Here is a 26,487-nt window from a genome sequence, read left to right as displayed (position 1 = left end):
GTTTAGATTGGCTGCTACCATAAAACAAAGCAGTTTTCTTTATGACCTCAAACCTTTTGAAGAACAGAGTTAACACATTTCACGTTCACGACACCTGCAGTGTAGCTTCCCAGAGCCAGACAACTGGCAGAAAGTTCTAAGGGATTTTAAACACAAGCTATATTTTCCCCCAAATGCCTGTGAGGGTAAATCTGCGTGAAATGTCTTTATAGCTCAAGATATATATTATTGATAAGCGATAAACTAAGTCATTTGACATTTTTAAGTGCAGCTCTTTTAAAGCAACGTATTCCATATTAATAAAGATATATTGAGGATAGACCGTAAAAGAAACAGGAACCATTATCACAGAAGAAAAATAAAAGATTGATTGTATTGAAATTGGACCAGAACTCACAATCAGAGATCAGAACATTGTAGCACTTTAGAACATCAGGGATGTGTTATTCATTCTTTCATGACAGAAAATACAAATCAGTTAATCAAAACGAAGTAAGGCTTCTGATACTGAATGTACTAAATGTTGCCAAACCAATAACACACTCAACTAAACAGAGAGATATTGGCAGTGTGAATTGGCCATGCCAAGCATTCCCTAATATATTGCTTTATTAAAGGATGGCCCTGAAGGACTTAAAAACACTTGCAATGTGTGTTTATACACTTCTTGGAGAGTTGAAACCTTCAGGGTGAGCAGCGAAGGTGAAAGTGATTTATTGATGTGCAGGAGAGGAAATGTTTTCTTCTTTATCTTGGTAACAAAACACAAGATTATACGTCGTTATTTCAAGCGGACAGAAGACCTTAAAAAGTATATTGTTGAGCTTTTCTTTGACATACGTTTTTCTCGATCCTCTAACTAATGCTATGTGAGTTAAGAAGACTTTTTTAATTTTTTATTCTATACTAAATACATATACTGAACAACCCTTTTCTTCCTACAGCACTTTAGATGTATAATGTTATTTAGAAAATTACAAATCCTTTTAATTAAGTCCTACCATTACTGCATGTTAAAAAAAAGAACTTCCGTTTGAAATCAGGACAGCACGGGATCAACTAGTTTTGTATTTAAATGGTTACAAACAAGTAGTTGTAAACTTGTAAATCTATTTCCAAGAGGCATGTGGGCAGTCAGTACCTTTAGCCATGTTGCCTAAAGAAATGTTTAGTTCATGAGACCGTGTGTGTGTTTGGTTCTCCGCCAAAAAAACATAACACCACACCAATAAATAATAGTTGGATACGTGTACTTTATTCATATCTCATATATGTTTCTTTACCTTTATACAAAAATACAGAAAACAGAAGAGTTTTCACCCAGAATACCAACCGGGCAATAATTACATTTTGCTTTTTGGCACCCAGACTAATTTCCTGCCTAAAGCCATTTGATTCCCGCACTGAAGTGGGATGGATTGGATCACTCAAGCCCGAAAGCACTGTTCAGGATGCAGCTCTGCTCACTCTCAGACCACACGACTACCCACACAAGAACAGTATTTAAGGGCAGTCCTTCTCTCAGCTAATGCATGTAATTGCTGTGTTTCTGACTTCCATGCAATAGACATAGGACTATTTGTAGACAGGAAAATGGGAGACCATGTTTTGTTTTTTTCACAGCTTAGACCTGTTGCAGCTCATGATATTCATAGACTATGTAAAAAAAGCAACTTTTGACAGACTATACCTTGTTTGTTAGTATGGTTGTGGCTAGACCAACCTGTGTCTCTGTCAGAATACTGGGGACTGCATGTCATATAAAAGATAATTGTTGAAAAAGCCTCAGGTCTAGACTGCCATACATAAAATGCTTGAATATGGATCAAAAATGCATTTTTGAATAGTTGGATTTGAGATTAAGAAATAAACAGTATTTTACCGCACCACTGATTTTAGTGATTCTTTCTAAAAGTATTGTTTGGAAAGTTATTGTACGAGAACCAATGTGGTGTACTTTTTCTAACACAGAGTTCGATCTAAACTGCCATAGAGAATATGGCACGACAATGCTAATACACTTTCTTCAAAAATGCATTTTTGAATGAATGTCTTGCAGTTCAAAATAACAAACAATAGTCTATCACACCAAATATATCCAGCTATTGATGACGGAAGGTATTGAATTGTATGAACACCAATGTGGTATACTTTTTTTCAAACACAGATTTAATTTTGCACAATATACTCCTCATTCTATAAGACAAATTCCCATCAAATAGTCCCAGAAACAAGCAGAGGTACCCGTTGAACTCTCCTAAAGGTCACAATAGCTCAAATGTAACACAGGGTAGAGAAATGTCACAACCACTGATGTTTATTCTGAGTTTTAACATGCTGCTCTTTCAAAAAAAGCGTTTTCCTTGTTATAACTGGGCACAGGTCAAGCCAACTAAACTGTCATGAGTTTATTTAAAATAGAGAGATTGGTGATTATATCTGTTATTGTGGGGAGAGGTTTTTAATCTGCACTGTAATGATCTCTCCACTTTCTGCTACCACACAGAAACATAGACAGGCTTTGGACATTTACACACAGGGTCAGTGACACTAATCAAACAAGGCACAAAACCAATTGACAATGGTACAATGTAAGACCATAAACATGATAGAAAAACTAGATATGGAAACAGATGTTTGTGTCCGGCCACTTTGTCATAGTAAGTTATTCGCAGAAGGTCACAGCCAGCGTGCCCTGTTCACACTCCTACCACTTTGCTAATTGTCATTAACAATCTTAATCATTTAATCCATCTATTGAGCTACTTTGAGCGAGGCTCTGCGTGGACAAACCATGTTGAGATGATTTCAAACTTGTTGCCTTTAACTCCTCTGATAAGATATGTAAGAGCAGACATGGGAAACATCTCAAACTCCCAACTTATCAGATCTGTCTGAAGGAAAGCAGGCGTGGAGGGGCACATTGATTTAATATTGGAATGCACCTGAGGGCTTAGGCAATTACTATACAGTAGCTAGCAATTAACAACATCATGCCAACTGATTGGATTTGACAACCAGTTGTTTTCTGCTCAGGGAGAAACAAATCGAAAACTCACAAAAGAAAAGTAATACCATTGTGCGACCGTTCAGTATGTGAAGGAGATGACAGTGCACTTCCTTTGACAGTGTATTAAGGCAAAACTGATTTTTAGGCCTTCATGAAATTCCCATGTGCTGATCTTTGTGGATTGTGGAAATAACTAAGGTCTGTACATTTCATAAACAGTGGTATCGCCCTTCAACATTTCATAAGCATTTGAGTCTTGATAAATGCACTAACTAGCTTTGTCAGATTGTCTATAATAGGTTTTATTATGCAAGCACAACACTGATACTGGACAAAGGCAAAGTCAGTAAGAACAGACTAAACCATATGAAAGAACATTCTGAGCTAATGGGTTTGATTTGAGAGTATATTTGGTTGAGTTAAGTGAACAGTTAAGAATTTAACAATGTTATATTATATAGCATTTTTATATTCAGTCGTATTATTTTGTTTGTATTAATTAAAGGCATTGTAGAGCAAGTATTTATTATTCGAGGCCCATCGTTGTCTTGCATGCGTCTATCACTACGTTCTAATTGTATCTTTTAAAAAAAATGAATCTGGAAGTCATCCCTGATACTCATTAGCTTGCAGATGTCAATGGTCTAAATGTAAGTTAGTCAAAGCAGCATATTTTGTACATATGTGTTTTGTTCTCCATGTACACACATAAGCTTAATCACCCAAGTCATATATACCGACAACATCATACGAGGAAATGTAACTTGTTGAAGAATGTGTTGCGTTTACGATGTGTTAGTATATAGATTGTTCTTTAAATGTGACCCATTAGTAGAGGTGCTCGTAACTGATAGCTTGAAACAGTTCAGTTGTATCAACAGCAGCAGCTCAGTGCTGCCACCAATAAATAAATACATCATACATCCCCATGGGTACCAGACAATGTGACTACACCTTGGGAATACACTTTTTAACATGATATTCTTTAGGAAAACCCGGACTAGGACGAATGAGTAGAGCTGTTGAAGATGTGGTTAAGTGTGACCGGAGGTAGTAATTCATGCCTCAGTTCTTAGAGGAGATAACCAGTGTCCGTCTCTCTCTGGTTTGCTGTTTGAAGATGAACTGGTGAGCCTTTAAAACACAGGCAGTCTTTAGCAACTTGCTGACGGGGGGGAACGTTTTCCCCAAAGAGTTCATGATGCAGCAGGTTCTGATGGACGATTCGCAGGAACCCGTGGACCCAGTAGGGGTGTGGTCCAGGGGTTTCTCACTGCCAAAATCTCACTGTCTTTTTCAAAAGCATAGGGTAAATGCAGTCTTACAAGAAAGGCAAGCTTATCCACATGGTAGCAGGCATGGTTCATCCAGAAGAATCTTGTTCATTGCAGGTGTTAACCTGCAAGCGATAATCTGGAGAGTGGTCAAAATCCAGCCTTTTACCTTCGAGAACTATCTATGGAATTCAGCTTTGAGTATTTTTTTCATCACCTTGGACACCACGAGGAGAAGATAATAGAGCCCTGTGGGAAGACACAGGTGGGGAGAGGTTTTAGAGCTCAGTGACAGACATTAAAACAAGAATTTCTGTTTTATTTGTTAGCACTTATTTTACGTGATATGAAGAATCTCACCAATTATGCTGGAGAACATCCAAGAGTAGAAGCGTTACACTATTTCAATGACGTTCAACATGTTTCTGTAATAGGACGGAAAGATCAACATTAGAGAGTAAACTTCACTTCCTATATGGAATCAAATATGTATACATGTTCATTTAATTCATTTCTTGTTTTATAAGCTGCTTCCCTGTATATCATTTCAATGTAATCTTACATTGTATTACACCTGTGTGAATCTGTACTGTCCTGATTTTCGCTGTAATAAAGGTCCATCTTATCTTATCTATATGGCTTTGCGGATATTTATTTTGCTTTCATGGTCAGAAGCTTTCACGAGCCAATCACATTTCGTATGCTTCGTTGTAATGCTTGTGAAGGATTTAAAATAAAAGTTGAGCTTGTCAAGATAACATTTAAAGTAATAAAGATTTGAGTTCTATTTCAAGTATTGAGAAGACTACAAAAAAACGTCAATTATTATTATTTGAACTGCCAAACCTACTTGCAGAGTTAACAGTCAGTAGGTCACATAAAGGGGAATAGTTTCCTTGTGAACTTTTGCACTGTGAATGCGAGTCATAGCGGAAAAACTGCTCACTTTTCCAATATTTCAGCATCTAGTGGAGGTGCAGTAGCTTCTGTTCCTGAGAAGAGTCCAACTTCTCCAGGGTTCTGTTGAAGACCCTCCACGTTCCTCCGTGATCGGACCTGCATCAGGAAATCATGTTTACTACCAACGCTTCAAACTCAGTCCAAGCTGAAAGCAAGTCATATCAACAGTCATCTGCAGGAAGTTAAAAGACTGTGGCAAGCTGTCATAAAACTCAAGCTACAAAACGGTACCTCCGGCCAATAAAATAGGGCATCAACAACAATCCTATCTCTGTAGTGGCTCAGGGAGTGAAGCAGCCTAATAGCTGGGGGTCAAAGGTCAGCTCACCTTCCACACAAGCAGGAATACGAAAGCTAGGAGTGGAATGAAGAGTAAGGATAAAAGGCTTTGCTCCAACACTCCAGGCAGGTCGCCATGCTCTGAGAAAAGAGACAAAACAAAACATCACTTTCAGCTCTTTGGCTCTTCACACAGAGACTTTTTTACAGCTGATATGCCTTGAAGATTAGGGATTTCACCAGAACATTTCAGGTTAAAAATGTTGAAGGAATTTTGGGAATGTTGTAACTTCATTCCTTTGTTACTTTCAGAATCAGAATCAGAATACCTTTATTAGTCCCACAGAGGGGAACTTCGTTACAGCAGGAAGGAGCCACAGGCAGCTTAATGTTACATATGTTAAAAAAAGTACTAAGTTATGATATAATAAAAAATATAGTAAAAAAATGTAAGTAAAAAAAATACTTTTCAAAATACAAATCCTGTAACAGTTCTTAGGATTTAGCAGCCAGGTATATATTACACAGTTATTAATGGCATATGTATATATTGCACATATAGCACATAGTTTGATGGTATTTAACAGCAGCAAGTTACACAATTTACAAAATACAAAAAACACACCTTGTAACGGTGCTAAGGATTTAGCACCTAACTTTTATTGTCTGTCTTTCATATTATTAATTCTGTCTGACGTCAGTTTACAATGGGCTTTTAGAGACCATTACTAACGTTTACTATAAATAACGTTTTTTTAAGCATATCTACTCCTCTCATCTCCATTATTGATACATCTGGTATCTATCTATCTAAGTACAATACTTCCCTTGTCCACTTGATGTGCTCTCAAGGTTTTAAATGTCAACATCACCCTTGTATAAATCTAATTTTGTACCATCATTGGCTTCTAAAATAGTCACAATGCTACATAAGATCAATGTGAAAACAGTGTGTCAAACTCTGCATATGCATCATTCAAACATCAAACATAAATAACAATAAGCAGACATTCAAGTCGTGTCACATGACCATTTAGTTGTAATCTGTGTATGCATGACACAAGAGCAGGCCATAAGCATGCATTATCTAGTTTATCAGTTATTTTCCATTTCACACATTTTTAGCTGAGCCTTTTTGAACAAATGTTACATAAAACATATTGAAAGGGGTTGAGCAAGATGCATAGTAAAAAGCCAGATAAGATATGCGATATAGCCCTGCAGAGAAACATAAATCAAGTGCTATCAGTTTGTGGGAAATGGGCTGACTTGCTAGAGAATGTCGCAATTATTTAAGCTGGCAAAGGTTTCCGCTTTTACACCCCAGCTGGGCTGATTTAGCAAGCCGATCACACACCGGACACTTCTCAGAAATACCGACAGTTGCAAACTTACGTGGTCCGCAGCCTGTTTCACACACTGAGGCTTTACTGCTGGGTGGTGTTGATTCTGGGGAAGAAGATGAGTTAGTTAGTTTGGAGTTATCTCAGGAAGAGACAAGCAAAAATGAGGGAAGGGGCGAAAAAGGGAAAAGGTGAAGAGTTAAGGCCGAATGAAAACCTTTCATTGTCAGGTGCCCAAAAATTAACTCAACAGAGCCTTTTTTTTTACCCCCTCTAGCTCCCTCAAACACACACAAGATATAATCCAACCACTCTGGCAAAGAAAAGCCAATCGCTTGGGAAGATTGGAAGATTGCTCTGTAATCAACACGTACACAATCAGGTTTCGGGCCTTTTCTTCCTTTTCACATGTGCTACCTGGGGACACCTTCCCTCAGTGCTGTGACTCACCCGGGCCTCAATGGGCCGTCTACGCACTGAGACCGTTTTGAGTTTTTATCTTGCAAAGTTCTTGTGAAGAAATAATGGTTCCTGGATTAAAAGCTTCTCAAAACGGCCACAAGAGATCTGTCCTAAATAGAGCCTGTTCACAATTGTTCAAAGAGGGTGGTGGGGGTTTTACAAGCAAAAGTGAACTTGTGACTGGAATGTGAATCTGGAGAACGGCTCAGAAAATGTGTGTGTCAATTGTAAATTGTCAATTGCTGTTCTCTACAATTAAACAATTAAAACCCTGAAAGAGGTGGTAAATCCACGACATAGAAACACAAGTTTACTCACTTATCACTGGCAGTATATGACAGTTTTGAATCAACATGCAATATCCTAGACGAAAAGTGACGAGACGAAAATGTAGTTTACTAAATAAAAACTATGCCAAAATCTCTCTTTACTTTCGTTGACGAAAAATGAGGAGACGAAATATTACCCCCCCCCCCCACTGGCCCTCATCAGGCAATACATATTCTCACTCACTGAACCCAAATTGCTCCCAATGTGCCATTGATTTGCATTTTGCCTTAATTTGGTATCCTGTAGATCAGGGGTGTCAAACTCAAGGCCCGGGGGCCAAATCCGGCCCCGGCCGTGACTTCATTTTCTGTGGCCTCACAAGAGCTTGCAAATAATATGATATGTTTATTATACGGTTACATGCTGATTTACAGAAGCACGTTGCCCATGAACTACATGTCCCACAATGCATCTCAAATTAGACTTTTTTTTCTCAGAATTAGACTTTTTTTCTTCTAAATATGCCTTTTTTCTTATGTGCCCTTTTATCAGAATTTGAATCTGTTTTTTAAATGTCACTTCTTTTTTTCATGTAATTACTTTTTCTTCTTTTGATTTTGACTTTTTTTTCTCCAGAATTTGGCTTTTCTTTTAAAATCATTTTGTGACATTCTCACTGAAGAGACTTGCAAGTATTTGCTCCAGACTTCTGCTTTTGTAGTTAATTATGAAGCTATCCCATAATAATCCAATGCAGAGGCAGTAATGTAATATAATACATTATTTTATATATATATTTATATATGTATTTTTATATGGTCTTAAAGTTACAACCGGCCCTTTGAGTGCAGCCATGATGCTGATGTGGCCCGTGATTAAATTGAGTTTGACACCCCTGTTGTAGATGCTTCAACAACAAATCAATTGTCATAAATGTTAAACCTTCAGTCGTCTTAAACCAATCAATTACTCAACCTAACATTTGAGCACTAAGATACAGTATTATTTTCAACCGTGGCTTTTTTTAGGAGATGATCTGAGCTGACTGATTTCATCCTGTACTCTCAACAATTATCTTAAGGATCTTCATCATCATAACCAATAGATAATCATATAATACTTCACTTTTTTCATGCTTGACTTTTTACAAAACATGTTGTATCTTGCAGCTAGTGGCAAATGGTAAAAAAGCGGATATTTGTTGATAATTGACTAAAACGAATTATGATTATTGATGATTGACTTTATAACCAGATGCAGACCAAGATTTACTGCAAAATACCATCTCAAACACATCAATCAGTCCATATATAATAAATGTTCACCTCTATATGTTTCTGTTGTTGTTACTGGGTATGGTGTTGTGGGACAGGGGGGCGGATCACAGTCATCTGAATCTTCTTTATTCTGTGCAGCTATAAGGAAGTCTTTGACAAAGTCAAAGTATCGCGCGGTCTGCCACCGCTCTTTCCTGTAATGGCACTCAAAATCATACATGATCAGCTCCTGGAAAAACAAAAAGACACACAGTTTAGATTCATGTTTCTCTTGAGGCAGAGCAGTTGGGAGGATACACTGGGCTTTAAAACTTGAATCTATAACATCACATTTATTGAATTAATAATTAAACACTTAAACTATTCTCTATCAGAAACAAGGGTATTTTTTTGTATGTATTGAATGTTTTATTGGACACAATCAGTAGCTAAGTATAAACAACAAAATGCACTCACCACGGACCCCATGTTGAGCCGCAGTTCTTGCAGCATTTGGATGAATATACTAATATCTCTTCTGTTCGATGAAATGTTTCCAAACTTATGTGCTACATCTTGTAAACTATCCTCCAAGTAGTAGACGTTTAATTGTACCCAACACATCCCTGCCTAAAAGAAAAGAGCAGAAAAATGGCATTAAATGAGATGTAGTTAGTATTTTAGTTAACTGAATACTAGTACTGAATTACCAAAAACAACACTACGAAGGTTTTCAATAGATTGTATCCACCAAAGTCTAATAATCCTCCCATTCAGATGTCACTTTCACAGCTAAGACTGCACTTAATACAGGTCAGCCAAAGTTTGGCATGGAGGTGTAGCAGAGGAAATGCTATCCAACAGGTTCTTGCTTGTGAGAGCACGTATGTGAACACGTGTTAAAGAGACGTATCAGTTTGAGTAATGGGACATCGGCTCACTTACAAAGAGTTTATTAGATCTTGGTAATTACACCCCAATATACTATTCCATAAGATTCACTGTTGGAAGAAACCATAATATCTTACCTCTTCTTTTGGAATGTAGTGTACAGGAATTTTGTAATCTTTAGGAATATTTTGTCTCTGTAAATAGAAAAAGTACAAACACATTATTGCATTTTGATCCTACAAAATATCCATGCAGCACATTTAGAAGCAATAACAGCAAACTCACAAAGACCAATATTGTGCATCATGTGGATAACAAATTATTTGCCAATACGTCCAGTTCCTTGTATGTGTTCACATGCTCTAGACAGGTAGATGTTCTGTTTTGGTTGACAAGATGTTTTTTGAGCGAATGCCAGACGAATTGGTGAACTAGGCGGTAGGGTTGGGTGGATTCAAAGGTCCGGCCCAGGCAAGGAAAGAATATAACTTATAACATTATACAGTATATTCTCCCAGACATAGAATGGGTAAAGTAAAGGAATTTGTGATATGATTTCACCATATAATAGTTATTGATTGTATGGTAAAGAGTTGGTCCAGGATATATACAATGAACATTAATAGGCTAAGGTTAGGGTTATGGTTGGGTTCAGGTCCGGCCCTGACCAATTTGCTGCTAGGCAAGATTTTAGCTGGCGCCCCCCCCCCCCCAAATGCAGACACTTACACCTACTATGACTCGCGCGTGCACGGTTGTGGTGTATATTGTGTAATATTGAAGTTAAAAGCATCAATCTGGTGCACTTTGCAACATTAGGAAATATATGGATACATCTCTCAACACCCAGATGAAACAGAACTGTAAGTAGATTTTCTTTTACTTTATGGATATTTTACAAATCACTCCCCTTTCAAACTGTATTCTTGTTTATTAATAACAACTTTTTTGTACTGTCATAAAAAAATAAAATATTTTTTTAATTTCTAACTTTTTTTTTTTCTTTTTTTTCTCCAATTTTCGTCGCCCCCTATGGGTTGATGCGCCCTTAGCATTCGCCTATACTGCCTATGCCGAGGGCCGGCCCTGGTTGGGTTTAACGGCCCGTCCACACTACAGCGTCTGCAGCGTCGAGAGCTTCAATCTGCCCATTCACTTTGAATGGGGTGACGTCACGTTGCCGCTTTTTTTCGCCGAACTGAATTGTGGGTAGCAGAGCGGTCCGTCTCCGGCGTCTCAGGCGCTCTGACGCCGGAGACGCCGGAGTAGCCAGCGCCAGCCAATCAAATCCCATTTCGGAAAATCTGACAGATCAAGCCGTAGCCAATCAAACCGCGTCTAAGCTGGGAGAGATATCCCGCCGTTCATTTCTATATTTCAAAAAAAGATGGAGGAGAAACTAATTATCGCCGTAGCAAATCACCCGGTTTTGTATGACCAGACCCTCTTCACCTACCGGGATACAAACCGGAGGAACCAGGCATGGAGGGAGGTGGCAGAGACAGTGAGTGAAACTGGTAGGTTTTCGCCTGTTTGGGGAGTTTATATATATATTGCTCCCATAAAATCCCCGGGGGTTTTTGCTTTGTATGTCGGGGGCGGGAGATTCATGTGATTGGTTGTTGGTCGTGTTGCTTGAATAACATCCCCAAGCTTCAGACACGCCCAGCTCCAAGCTTTTTTTGGAGCTGTAGTGTGGACGCTCCGGGTTAGGGTTATCGAGAAATGTTTAAATTACAGTATTGTCCTTACCAAAATAGAGAGTCTAGAGATGTCATCTGTCACTGGGTTGACGTCAAACCTAGTTGAATGTACCCCAAGAGTGACGAACAGCAGTAAATGGACACAGACGCGTATCCAAATCTGAAGGTCAAAAGAGACAAACACAAGACGTTTTGGAAATTAGTTACATCTTCTACACATAGTAACAAAAACAACATGATATTTTTGTTAGATCGATAGATAATAGTCAACGTATTGTTACTGGCAGGTTAACTGAGGACAGTTCCTCTGAACCTGACAATGACGCAGTAAATCAAAGTCGCATGATGACAATGCAACTCACTGCTGATATGCTGAAACCATCTATTCTTGTTCAGTGAGTCAGCAATAAACAATACATTCTGATAAAGAGTATTTCACAAGGGCTCACTCCAGTATTGCAAAGAAGACGGCACATTATCAGTTTTGTCTAGATTCCAGGTCATATGTGTTTTACATTACTTTATTTAGTCTCACGTTTTAATAGAAACACTCTAAATGGACCTGATAAACCAATAAGAGGATGCAAGGTAGAGTTTATAATCCAAGCAGCATATTCAAAATATAAAAAAACGTACTATTGGCACAAATGCAGCCCACTGAAAGTTCAGTTTGTTTACATGTTTGTGCCTGTTTTAAGTGAATGGATGCCTCATTCTTGAGGTTGAAACTTTAGACTTCTTGATGCAAAAGTCATCCAATAGAAGTTTTGAATGTACAAGCGAAGAAGACCCAATAAGCCCTTTTCAAAGCAGACATTCTGACATGTGTGACGGTGAGCTAACATGAACAATACAAGAAACCAAAGACGCAAACTAGAGTTCATTTGACTATTTTCACCTCTACCTCTCCTTTGTGTGACATTTTCGAAATGGCTTCTATGGAAAGGCCTTTTTGTTTTGATCAGAAGTGCCCGATGTCTTTCTGGAATTTTGTTTGGTTTGTTTGAATAAAGTAGACCTGTGCTCATTTTTAAGTTAGGTACATCAGTAGGATCATTTCACCACTGATCACATTTGGATACAATGTTGATTATTTAATATTGTAATGATAGCTAGTTCGATATTCCATGCAAACCAATTCCTTTCAGTAATTATAAAATGTGATATTCTTCCATCAGGCAACATTGATTTTGAAGTTAACATCGTGTCTTTTCATACAGATGACAGAAGTGTAGCAGCTTTCAGTGTATTATAACTGATCGGACCAACATTTCCCAACAACAAGTGAGCTGTCTCTAGTTCCTCATTGCACTGCAGGATTAAAACTATTTGGGCTTTGAATGTGTCTTCAGTTGCTGTACTGTACCTGGCTCTCGGCCAATATTAAGGCTGTGAGAAAAAGTAGACTTTGTATAACTGACATTTGATGGTGTTGTAACATACAGGTTATCCAATACTATTCTATATCAAACATATCATCAAGATTAAGATGTCAAGACCTGATAATCATGATTTATTTAATGGCTCAATCTTTTTGATCAACAGGATTGCTCACTGACAGAATATGAAGAGATCTGTCAACGATTGGATGTCTTAGCTAATGTGGTAGGTGTGCGAATGACACATTATTGTCATAGTCAATAAGCAAATTACTATTGATACGAACCGTCATTTCTTTGTCATTATTTGTTATGAAATTCAAGCCTATGCAAGTCAGCACCAAACTGACAGTGGCTGTTGTCGTCGCTTTTTTTGACGATACAGTATTAGCAATCGAGCTAAAAACACTTCAACCAAGACCACAAAAAAACCAACGACACACCATAAACCGAACAGAAAACAGCCTTTAGGTAAATAAGTTCGGTACTTCTGATAAGTTGTTTAATTGTTAAACTTTTAGTTGGTTCATGGTGTGTGTTTGCAATCATTAGAGGGGTTCAGGTGCTACATATTAGAAAAAGACGCAACAGAACTCACTGGTTTATGCGTCTTGCAGGCAGTTTGGTGCACCATATGTCGTCAGGGCCTAATGGAGCTGCATTAGCTTTGGTTTCTGCAACAGTTGCTATTCATTTGGCTAACCTCCTACCAAATCTGACCATATTACGCAACAGAGCCATCATTCTCTATGTTATAGAGATTAGGGCTGGAAAAACTATGCAGCAGCCTTAATGTCAACCTCCCTTTTGGTAAATAAAGCTTAAGTGTTGCACAAAGAGGGATACACATATAATAGCGAGCTGAGCCATGTTTAATCTTCAGGCACTTCAACAAGTATGACAGGATTTTGTTCAGTAGGTTATTTAAGCAAGGTTTGATGACCTGCTCTTTTACAACAGCTTGTTGCCTCTTATTCACAGTTACATTCATACTTTTGCCATCTACACTTTCCCTGCCAGTTTGGCTATTAAGATCGTCAAATCTTCAAGGCAGAGTCCACCGCCCACAGTCCTCCTGTCACTATATATTTGTCATACGGAGCCACAACAGGAAGAGAATGGAACAATGATCCATCAACAGCAGGAAAGGCCGAAGGGAAGCGGCATGTTAAGCACAGATGGGATGCAATTCAATTCAAATCGAATCATCTCTCAATGGCAGACAATGCTTTAGGAGAGATTAGACAAAAACTAATCCTTTACGTTTCAACATCTTCATGTCACATTTGTACAGGATGCAGTAGTGAGCCCCTGACACAACACCAGTGCAAGTAAACATTTAAAAAGTTGTTCAGCAAGTTAAAACTTGACCCCGAGAACACGACCAAATCTTAGATTTCACTTCTTTCTTCATCTTCAATGAAAAGTATGCACATAATGCAAATGTCAGACAAAATACACAACGTTGTGTTTGTCTTCTTCAGAACATTTGTGGTGCTTTGAGCCGACATATGTATCAAAGAACTTCCAGATGTGACCAGTCACGAACAATTTCAAGGCATATCCAAACTCACTAACAGTTTTTGAGTAGTATAATCTACTGCAATTACTCTTGAAATGTTCTCTACGCCAAAGGCACATTTGTGTTTGATACTTGAACTGAATGAATGAGAAACAAGCCTGTTTTACTGTAGCACATGCCTCTGCACAACTGTGCTATATCAAAAATAGATGCAGGAAAAAATAGATGCATGAAAGCCTGAAGGACATAATTAATCCATGTGGTTTCTCCATGTGATCTGACTCAAGTTTTTTTTCAGAAATGTCAGATCCACTTTGCTTCATATGTAAGACTTGTTTACTGTATCTGGTTTCAATGAATGGGAATTTCACTCAACACCTTATCCGGCACTACCCTGTTTCTCGTCTGTGAAGTTTGTTTAAGGAATGTTTCAGTAGGTGTTGGCCACTAATTCCTTAAACAAACATCTGAAAGAAAATTATATGATATTCAGTTTCGAGCGGCTGGATAATCATAACAAAATTATATCACGCCAATTTGGTTTGGACAGATGTGACGACCCCTGCGTCTTCCCTGTAGTGTGAGTATGTTCCTTTGTGATTTTCCCTTTCTTCGCATCAGCCTTGATTGATCGCTGAGGAGTGAAAGGCCCGAGCCAGAGTCTCTCTGTTGGAGGATTCGTTTGGAGAGCAGCTACCTTATTTATGCTTTGGTTTACCTTTATCTTAGTTTGGCATTCAACACCTCGCACCACACCATGTTCACACACCCACACCTACACTACTGATTTTACTGACTAACACACCCCATCGTGGTAGCTCTTTTGGTTAAGTTGAGTTTGTTTTAATAAATATATCCTTATATCGTCTCCTTTCCACGTTATTTGTTATGGCCAAGAGCCAGGGCATGACACAGAATCTAGTGAAGAAAGGTTCCTGTCATCTTGAAACACTGCGGTAAACCAACGAGGAAGAGAGTTGAGAAAACTGCCGCTCACTAAATTTACTTGCTATGACATTAACTTGTTAGTCCCACAACGCTAGCCTTCATATGTCTTCTCTCACTTTGAAGAAAAACGCTCAATGAAACCACATGCATTCTCTTAACAGGAAACCATAGATTATTCACTGAACATGTGTTGAGAGTATGTACATTAGAGGAAAGCCAGTAAAGGGAAACATGCACACTTCATGCTGAGCGCGGAGCAGCTGTGAGTTGCTAGCTGAGCTCATAGTTGCCATTTACTGACATTATTCATTTAAAACGTATGGTCATCCCCGTGGCTTTTTCTTCTGAGGGCAAGTAGGGCCAAGTAAACACAGCAATATACAGAGCAGGATGTGATGTGTGAGTGATGACAGCAATATCGACTGACTTTCCCCGGGTCTTTATGAGACAGATTCACAGCCCATTTAACAAGCCAGCTGAACGCAAGTTCTGACGTTGAGCGGGAGGTTAACATTTCACTGCTTTTGGTGCTGAAAAGTTATGAAACATAAACAGCTTATCATAAAATGTTGTGGGCAGGTGGAGCTTGGGGAATAAAGCTACTCATTAGATTTGATTCTGGTCCGGATTAACCACTTGTTCCTGCCTTTTTACCTTCATGTCCGGTCTCTGCTAGTGCAGCATTGGTGCAGTTCTACAATATTTAATATTGGGTAAATTAAATTAATTATGCTTTTTCAAACATTGTTGAAAAAGGTTTTTGTCGACTAAAGAATACATGTCTAGTGCATTCAGAAAATTACATCACTAATGCAATGCCGCCTTTAAAACCAGGTAACATATTATTATTATTAGGCTATGATGGTTTTGGGTAAGGTGGGTTAAACAAAAATCTAATATGATCATAAATAACGTATTGCGATATCAATTTAATACACATATATCATGGCCCAACCTAGCACTTATACACCAAAGAAGTCCTTAATGTGAAATCCTACTTAGCAATAAACTATATTCTGGTAATGCCAAATTACAAACAGTTTAGTTAATTGTCTGCTCCAGGGCAAAACTGTCCTCGAGTGAAGCATATTCTAGAGGTAGTAAAAGTTAATGGAAAGTCACAAATGAAAGTGAAAAACGCCCGGAGCATAAGGCACTAGAGGCGTAAACCTTGGGTGAAACATGTGCATTCTTGCCAAAGCTTTGTAACTCCCCTTTATGGACTTGCAGAGGAGGAAAGATCGGAGGTAAAGCTGGTACGTTTTGAAATCTGCAGTTATGTCGAACAACCCTAACCCTAAGAGATAGTATTGGTGCACTGCATGGCTGTCCATAAACAAGTACTAGACAACAGATAGTACTTTAAATGTGTCTGAACACACCCTCACATTAGAAAACCACTTTTAAAGCAGCTATTAACATATTTTCTGTAATTTCTTATGTAAGTGTTGATTAGAAAAATTGTGTGAAACCAAATATGTACAATTTATAAAGTGCTTACAGCCGAACATTATGGGTTAACATTTATTGTATACAAACACATTATGGAAAGTCAACATATAAAGGGTAATGTAATAAGCATCCAATTGCTAAAACTGTTTGCATGTCAAATGTTATGTTTGCATGACGTGAATCCATTCAGAATATCCCATTAAATTCAGCTTGTTATGTGTGGCTTCTAAAGATATTGCAGGCCGGTGTGTCAGCTAACATACTGCGGCGAAAGCATGGGAAATATGTATTCCCATCATGCATGCACTCTGTGGTTACCACCCTTTCAATCTATTTTAGTTAGCAATATACAAAAGTGGATATATTTTCGGTGCTGTTTGTTACACACACACAATGTTTGTAAAGCATGTATGGACAGTATTGAGGGAAAACCATATTCCCATGGTTCAGACAACACATTATAACATTACATGATCCATGACTGAACCCAAGGACCAAACAAACACAGAGATGCAGAAAGCAACAATAATTCCTATCTTATCCTGAGCCGTCTTGTTTCAACAAGGACATGGACGGGAAACATCTTGGTTAAATAATACCCGTGTAAAAACAAACATAACTTGTATTCACAAGTTACCAAATGCTCATGAACTCCCAACACAGCTTGTGCCAAACATATCAATAAACAACACGGCTTCAGTGAGAAAAGATTTCAAGTCATTCATTTGAACGTTTCCCTCATACTCTTTGAGTGACCTTATGAGACTCACAGCTGCACTGACAGGGACAGAAATTATTTCCCATGCTGTAAAAAGGTCCCCATTTCTATCTTGATCACTGAAAACGATGTTGTTTCTGTGAAATTTATAAATAAAATCAACCATTGTTAACCCTATAACAGCACAACCAGCTAATATTAAAGGTCCCCTATTATGCAAAATCCACTTCTTCATGTCTCTTCTACATCAACATGTGTCCCCTCTTCTTCATGTCTCTTCTACATCAACATGTGTCCCCTCTTCTTCATGTCTCTTCTACATCAACATGTGTCCCCTCTTCTCCATGTCTCTTCTACATCAACATGTGTCCCCTCTTCTTCATGTCTCTTCTACATCAACATGTGTCCCCTCTTCTTCATGTCTCTTCTACATCAACATGTGTCCCCTCTTCTTCATGTCTCTTCTACATCAACATGTGTCCCCTCTTCTCCATGTCTCTTCTACATCAACATGTGTCCCCCTCTTCTTCATGTCTCTTCTACATCAACATGTGTCCCCTCTTCTTCATGTCTCTTCTACATCAACATGTGTCCCCTCTTCTTCATGTCTCTTCTACGTCAACATGTGTCCCCTCTTCTTCATGTCTCTTCTACATCAACATGTGTCCCCTCTTCTTCATGTCTCTTCTACATCAACATGTGTCCCCTCTTCTTCATGTCTCTTCTACATCAACATGTGTCCCCTCTTCTTCATGTCTCTTCTACATCAACATGTGTCCCCTCTTCTCCATGTCTCTTCTACATCAACATGTGTCCCCTCTTCTTCATGTCTCTTCTACATCAACATGTGTCCCCTCTTCTTCATGTCTCTTCTACATCAACATGTGTCCCCTCTTCTTCATGTCTCTTCTACATCAACATGTGTCCCCTCTTCTCCATGTCTCTTCTACATCAACATGTGTCCCCTCTTCTTCATGTCTCTTCTACATCAACATGTGTCCCCTCTTCTTCATGTCTCTTCTACATCAACATGTGTCCCCTCTTCTTCATGTCTCTTCTACGTCAACATGTGTCCCCTCTTCTTCATGTCCTCTTCTACATCAACATGTGTCCCCTCTTCTTCATGTCTCTTCTACATCAACATGTGTCCCCTCTTCTTCATGTCTCTTCTACATCAACATGTGTCCCCTCTTCTTCATGTCTCTTCTACATCAACATGTGTCCCCTCTTCTTCATGTCTCTTCTACATCAACATGTGTCCCCTCTTCTTCATGTCTCTTCTATATCAACATGTGTCCCCTCTTCTCCATGTCTCTTCTACATCAACATGTGTCCCCTCTTCTTCATGTCTCTTCTACATCAACATGTGTCCCCTCTTCTTCATGTCTCTTCTTCATCAGCATGTGTCCCCTCTTCTTCATGTCTCTTCTTCATCAACATGTGTCCCCTCTGTGGAAAGAGACTCTGAAAGTTTCAGGAACAAAAATTCTCTCTCTTTTTGATCCATTTCTATAAAAACCTGTCTGAAAATGAGCTGATCAGATTTTGGCCACTTTATGATGTCATAACGATGTGTTGGCTTGTGTAACCATTAGCCAATCAGCAACCAAGGTAACCCCCCCCCCCCCTTATCACCTGAATCTCCTCCTAGAGCACCATTGAGTTATTTGTAACCAAATGTCTCTCAGAGGGGCGTGGGGAGGGGCTCCTTATTTTCATCTAAAGTAACAGACAGAGAATCAGCACTTTGGAAACAGGGCTGAAACAGAGGGGATTATGGGTAGTGCTGCAATGATCTGTTTGGTGTTTGGAGCCAAACACTTCAGAGAAATGTTTGTATTTATCTGAGACCTGTAATATATGAATGAAAAACAGTTTAATAGGAGACCTTTAAACCACAAGAGTTGGACAGCCAGATGCGACCCTCCAAAGTAAAACCTCTTGTCCGTCATTGTCAGGTGCTTTAAGGCTCTCGAGACCTGCCTACTCTCATCATTTAGATGCTGAGGATGATTACCCCGTCTCATTTTCCACCACCACTTTGAACCCAAGGTATCATTATCTGAACCGGCTCTCAGACGGCTGGCCTCGTGGCTCTCCTAACCGCATCATCTCATTAAGTGGAACACAGGGCCTGCACCATGGCAGCCTGTTTTGTCAGAGAGATGTTATTCTTATCTTTTGTCCTGATCATTGTTTTGAACTTTGCCATGTGATATTAGTTCCCATGTTTTATAATAAGGATTCAAATATGTCAGATGATAAAGGATGTGCAAAGAAAATACCAAGCGGTTGTTGTTGTTGTTGTTGTTGTTGTTGTTGTTGTTGTTGTTGTTGTTGTTGAGATGAGGGTTTAAAATACTTTATTCAGATGTTTTTCATCACTTTTCTGTATTTTAGTTTTGCGCCGGTAATCCGGTCAAATAAAAAAAAATGTGTTTTGGAAAATGAACGTTGAATGTTTAACAATCCCACTTGATTCCCAGAAGCGATCTATCCCTCTGAGAATTTTGAACATGTCTGCACAACTCTACAATTTGTTTATCCAGATAAACCTTTCATAGTCATTTGTAATTTTCTTCCTGAGCTTCTTTTATGATTGCATTTTGGGATTTAATAATAGATTGACTAAATGTTTTTCATAATTTGTCTCCTTTTTGCTACATTTCTGCTCTTATTTTACATGTTTAAATTCTCTTAATGTGTTTGTATGCATCATTATACACCAGAGAAAGTCTTTGTTTGGGAGAACACACTTTGCAATAAACCAACTTCTGAATTTGATGAATAGTGAATGACCATTTTATATTTATCGTTAGAGAAGCCTCTTTCCAATTCTAAACCTCTGTTCTCCCGTGTAGTTGAATGCAAACATCTTGGATAATGAAGGCCAAACAGTAACAACAATAGTTGTGACAAAGGTATGAATAGCAAATATAGGAAGTAGATTATTGGCCTATAATCTTTACTCAATTGCATTAAGTCCAACAAAGCTTGAGTCCAAAACAATTGCTTCAAGAAAGTGGTATTGAGACCAAGAACCCTGCTTTAAGGAAGGACGTGATCTATATTCACGTTATAATATTTGACTCCTTAAAGGTGGGGTAGGTCATTTTGGAGAAACCAGCTTGAGATCGCTAGAATTTGAAAATACACAGCCGGAAGAAATCTGCCACTTCCTCACAGAGCCCCTCCTCCAACACACACGAACGCGCACATGACCAATGAGGACACGAGATGAGTTTTTGCCCAGATGGAAGGCTGACAGGCAGGTAGGCCATCCAGTTACTTTAGCCGGGCCGGCTCAGATGATTGGTCGTGCTTTTTACAGCGCCACGGCTTCCACAGGTGATATTTTTATTATGGATTTGTTGTCAAAGCTGAATGAACAAAATTGTTGCGGTAATGAAAGAAATGTGTGCAGCTATGTATGGTGAGCTTTAACTATAAATACATAATTTATATATATTATTTGAATCTAATTTATTTAATGAATACTGAATCCCTCTTGAAATTAAGTTCAGAAAAGGTGGAAAGGAAAAGGGCAGCTTCCAAGGTGAGGGTGGTGAAGCACAGAGAGAAAGTGTACAGCAACCCAGAGCTGCTGGAAGAGTACATAAGGAAGGAAAGAGAGAGGTTAGAACAGGACATCTTCACATTGTGTGTGAGAGAGAGAGTGAGTGAGAAAGAGGGAGAGACAGAGAAAGAGAGACTGAGAAAGAGAGAGAGAGAGAGACTGAGCCAGTGTTTCCGCCAGGGGGCCGTCTTGCCGTCATTGGATGCCCTTTTTCAGCTCGGAGCGCCCTCAACTCGAGCCGAGGCGGCCCAAAAAAAAGATTTATCCGAGAGAAGATCGACAATTGTTATCGTTTAAATCAGGGGTTCCCAAAGTGTGAGGCGCGCCTCCCCTGGGGGGCGCCAGAGAGCTTCAAGGGAGGCGCAGCCGCCAGAAAAAAATAAAGAGAAACAGTTAAATCTAGCTAGTTAACTTCAGCTAACTTTATGCGAGCGGCAAAATATGGATAGATTTTTAGTGAAGTTACCTAAAGTGAGAGAGGAGACAGCGTCTGTCAGAAAACGAAGGAAGTATGACAATGATTATTTGAAGCTAGGATGTTCATGGACCGGTCCTGATGACACTCCACTGCCACAGTGTGTTATCTGCAACGAGGTGCTAGCTAATGACAGTATGAGACCATGTAAACTCCGGCGTCATATTGAGACGAAACACCCATGTTTGGTGACCAAGCCACAGGAGTTTTTTGACCGGAAGCTCAAGGAATTGCAGTCACAGAAAAATGTCATTGACACATTTAGCACTGTGAATACAAAGGCAACCGAAGCATCATACCGAGTGGCGTTACGGATAGCTAAGGCAGGTAAACCTCACAACATTGGTGAAACGTTACTCCTCCCTGCTGCTAAAGACATCTCCGTCTCAACTATTTCTCTCCGAGTGCAACGTATGAGGAAGCTGCCATCCTTAACCTCAACATGTTTAAAACATAAAGATAAAGAGGTTTAAAAAAGCTATTGTTTAATGTTTTAAGGAGGTGACGCTCAGCCAATCAAAAAATAGGAAGGTAGCGAAAACAGAGCATTTTATGACATTTTCTCACCTTACATTTTCTCTTTGAAATGCAATTGAATACCCCTGCATTATAGCAACAACAACAATAATAATAGCAATAATAATTGGGAGGGGGGGCACGGCTGTGATTATGTTCTCTGAGGGGAGGCTCACCTTCCCACACTTTGGGAACCCCTGGTTTAAATGACAAAAAGGAAAATGACATCCCTCTGTTGGAGGGGCAAAGGAGGCTGGTGGGATTTTTTTTCGCCGCCAGCAAAGCCGGTTCCTGTGACGGAAAAAAGTGTACTGCCAGCGAGCCTTGCCGTTGGCTCTCAGCCCGAGCCTGAGTTGCCGCCATCCTAGTCTCCGCCAGCATCCCCCGCCCGTGCAGGTGCCCCGGGGCCGGAGTTGTCGTCATCTAGCCTCCCACCCCATCCAGAGCATACGCCATCTGACAATGTCACTTCTACACCCGTAAGCCACGAAGAGAAACCGGTCAGCCACAACAAAAGGAAGTTTGTCGGAACCTGGAAAATGAAGTTCCCGTGGTTGTGCTATAACAAACAAAGTCATAAAATGTATTGCACACTATGTGTAAGGGAAAAAAAGCACAACGTGTTCACCGCGGGGACGTCCAACTTCAGGGTGAAGACTTTAGAGATGCACATAAAGGGGGTGGATCACAAAGCAGTGCTAGATGCACAGCATTTACGAAGAAACAACGTTCAAGTTGCCGTTAATCGAATGGTCTGTGCCAGATCAAAGGCGGTAATTGCGGCCAAGAGGAACGTGTATTACCTGGCAAAAGAACTGTTGCTGACACACAAAAACAAAAGCTTGAATGAACTGTGCATTCTGCAGGGATGTGAAACCTTGGCAGAACTGCGAGTTTCAGAGAACGCCCTCACAATGACATAGTGCAGGACATGCAGTGCGCCGTAATGTGCTGAAGGAGGATTTCATTGCAAAGTTAAATAACTCAACATTCAAGGGGCTCATGACTGACGAGTCCACAGACATTTCGGTGGAAAAGCTTCTTTGCACATATGTTAACCTAATAAATGACGGTGACTTAGAAACCCACTACTTGTGCAACACAAAGATACTGCATCCGACGCTGCTACCGTAACACAAACCATTAAGGAGCAGTTGCAAAATTACAACATCGACCTGAACGACATAACTGGCGTCCGTACAGATGGGGCAGCGGTTATGACTGGAAGAGAAAATGGGTTCGTGGCGCGTTTTAAAAAGGGAAAACCCAGCCATCGGTGGCACACACTGCGCTGCACATAAGCTAAACTTGTGTGCCCAGCAGGCTGCTGTGGCGATACCATCCCTCCAGCGCTACCAGAAGACGGTGGGCAGCATCTATGGATACTTCTCCAACAGCAGCTCTCGGCAAGCACGGCTTAAAGAAATGCATGTCATCCTGGACACTGATGACGTTCAGCCTGCTGTAACCTCAACGATCAATGCGCTGTGAGCCATGCAGATTGGAGATGAAGGCGGCCTAAAATTCCAAGAATTCTTGGCCAACATTGCGGAAAAAAACGGCGAGATGTATTTTAAGGGAGAAAAGATAAAGGCCACCAGGGCGATGCGGCAGGCCGTGGATGGTGTAAGGCAGCGCTTCCTCGACACCCTCATCCAGAATATTGAAGATCGTTTCCCCGACATCGGCCTCTTTTCCGCTTTTCGCATATTTTACCCATGGTGTCTGCCACGGGACAACACTGAACGTGCGCAATTTGGACGCGATGAGCTGCAGACCATCCTGGATCACTTGTGCCCAGCGGGACGGGAACCTATCGTTGACACGGACACCTGCAGCGCAGAGTGGTCACCTTTTAAGGAGCTGGTCCATGCAAACTACAGCAAAGATTCCTTCCAGGAGTTGGTGAAGATCATGGCTACACAACATGCTGGCTTCCTACCTGAAACCACAAAGCTCCTGGCTGCAATCTCGGTCATTCCAATGAGCACGGTGCGGTGCGGACGTGGATTCAGCATTCAAAATCGCATAAAGACCAAGGGCAGGGCAAGAATAAAAGCAGAAAATCTCGACTGAATCTGCATTGAAGGACCACCCATTGAACAGTTTGACTTCAACAGAGCCCTGGAAAGGTTTACAGTGGAAAAACACTACCGCATTTTCCAAGGACCATGCAAGGAGCGGTGTCCCTGCCGGCAGCGGTGATTTTATACAGGTACATTATGTATCATGTAACAAACGTTACGTTACTATTGTCTATTGTGTGTGTAAAGAGACAGTATATAAAAGTAACGGTGCAATTCAAAATTGTGTGTGTGTGAATATATACGTAAAGCGAAAGTATTTATAAAGCAATAGTATATCTCTTCTCCATGTAAGGTCATTACCATAACAAAAGCTTTTCATTACCGACATGCTCTGTTCATTACCATAACACTTCCTTAATAAGTTAATATTTTGATAGGAATATGGAAAACCTTCAAATTTTCATTTTGTACAGGAAATGTTTGGTATGTCTGTTCATACTTTCAAATTGTCTCTTTTCAATCAATTGTACAATTTACGCCACAGTAAAAGTCAATGTGTGGAACATAAAATTGTGTTACGGTAATGAAGTTAATAACTAAAATTAGTATATTATTATATATTTACCTGAATTATTACACTATGTGACTACTTGTGACTATTGACAGCAGCATACGTTAACAAATAAAATGCCAAACATTTACTCAAATATTTAGTTATCATCAATTGAAAATGTGTTACGGTAATGAATTTATTTGATCAATGACTCGTTAAAACTCTCTAAAAATGTGTTTTAAAACATATACAGAACTTTTCTTTTACTAGGGCTAGTTAGTTCATTTAGAACCTGGTTGATACTAATGAGAACAATTATTTTCAAAATCTGCATCGAACTGTTTTGGCTCATGTTACACCAAGTTCGTGAGAATCACAGGTGTTAAGAGCATTCCATGGAATATAACAACAAGTGTATCTCGAACCGGTTTCTCAAACTTACCTACCCCACCTTTAAGAATGAACACAAAGAAAGCTGCACAGAAAAGCTTCCTCCATATACAGAAGGAAGAAGTTGCCTCTTGAATCCAATAAATATAAGACTAAAGATAAGCCGTATTTCTTAACAAACCTTTCATTTCTGGTGAACTTGTAACGAGTCAAACATTAACTTGACAAGACTGCTGGATTACATAATAAAATATGAATTGTTAAATATGAAATGTTACAAAAACGGGCCTTAATAACAAAGCCTTGACACGATACCTGAACACTAGATCGCTAGATTGTCAAGCAACCACAATCCACAGTGTAAATGTGCTGCTGTTTGATAAGGTGTTGTTAGCATGGACAATATGCACTTTAAACTAGTTGTGCATATCTGAGGCACACATGTGTGTGTTTCTTGGTGGATACTGTAGTATCATCTCCAGATGAAGATGGTGAATAATGTGCATGAGAAAAAATAACATGACCTTTCCGATTGAATGTCTAATAAAGATTCTTATTCAGACAAAAGGAGTGTCCGTCAACATTAACCGTAATGCATGGCTCAAGGGTTTTAGGACATTTTTCTTGCAATTCAACTTTGGAGCCACCAACAAAAGGAGATTCAATAAACTGTCTTTCTCTAAACTAATATTACAGATATCAATAACTCTGGGAGGTAAGCTTTCCCCAACTTAACAACCCGGAATAAAAACTACCTCACTGAAACACTTGAAATAATGTCGTTTACAGCATAAACAATGACTTTTATAATGACATTAATAAAGATGACGGATATCGATCGGACCATAACCCAAACAAGTTAATAAGGTACCTCATTTATTGGGACTGATAGTGAAGTATTTGGGACCAGGGTTTGCTGCACGATGTAGTCATTAGCCTGCCATGGCTATACGCTTGAAAGGCAGATAAGCAAAAAAAGGGAACAACTTTGATATAATAAATGGACTTGAAAAGGGATATAACATAAACATCCATTGGTTGCCTGTAGTTAGACTACATCATGACTGTATAGTGCTCACAATAACGAGCAAGCTGCTACACTATGCTATGTCTAATTTAAGCAAGTTTCTCATTTAATACAACATGGAAACAATTAGTTGTGGCCCAACATATGTTTTGGAGAAAAACAGGATGCAAACAAAAATGTTCGAATGTCTAATGAGATCCCACCAATGGCTTCAGTGGAAATGACAATGCGTTACAGTGTTTATCAAATGTGGGCGACCTTTTAATCAAAGAAACTTGAGAGGATTAAAGGGTTTGAACGGTTGAAACACAAATTAAATGTGACAAGGGAACAATGGGGATAGAGAGGAAAACCTACTTGGCGAGGCTATTTTAAGGGACGGAGACGAGATTCCTGTTTCAAACTTGGAACCAGTGACTGTCCTTTGACGTGTTGAGATCTTGTTATTCCACATT

General features: G+C 39.5%; 1 protein-coding gene across 1 annotated transcript in view; it reads right to left on the bottom strand.

Annotated features, from left to right (window-relative positions):
- Positions 1-1,233: 1,233 nt before the first annotated feature.
- kitlga (kit ligand a) overlaps positions 1,234-26,487 on the bottom strand; it is a 34,156-nt gene continuing 8,902 nt past the window's right edge. Inside the window, exons 2-10 of the mRNA XM_034216402.1 lie at positions 11,498-11,608; positions 9,883-9,939; positions 9,332-9,484; positions 8,924-9,104; positions 6,919-6,972; positions 5,573-5,664; positions 5,231-5,340; positions 4,645-4,709; positions 1,234-4,533 (exon numbers count right to left, since the gene is read on the bottom strand). Coding sequence (XP_034072293.1) covers positions 4,679-4,709; positions 5,231-5,340; positions 5,573-5,664; positions 6,919-6,972; positions 8,924-9,104; positions 9,332-9,484; positions 9,883-9,939; positions 11,498-11,608 — 789 coding nt within the window. The 3' untranslated portion in view covers positions 1,234-4,533; positions 4,645-4,678. The remainder of the gene's footprint in view (positions 4,534-4,644; positions 4,710-5,230; positions 5,341-5,572; positions 5,665-6,918; positions 6,973-8,923; positions 9,105-9,331; positions 9,485-9,882; positions 9,940-11,497; positions 11,609-26,487) is intronic.

This window comes from Gymnodraco acuticeps, unplaced genomic scaffold (assembly GCF_902827175.1).
Source record: "Gymnodraco acuticeps unplaced genomic scaffold, fGymAcu1.1, whole genome shotgun sequence".
In the NCBI taxonomy this organism is placed as follows: domain Eukaryota; kingdom Metazoa; phylum Chordata; class Actinopteri; order Perciformes; family Bathydraconidae; genus Gymnodraco; species Gymnodraco acuticeps.
Note: the sequence above shows the minus strand (reverse complement) of the source record. Positions and strands in the feature narration are given on the sequence as shown.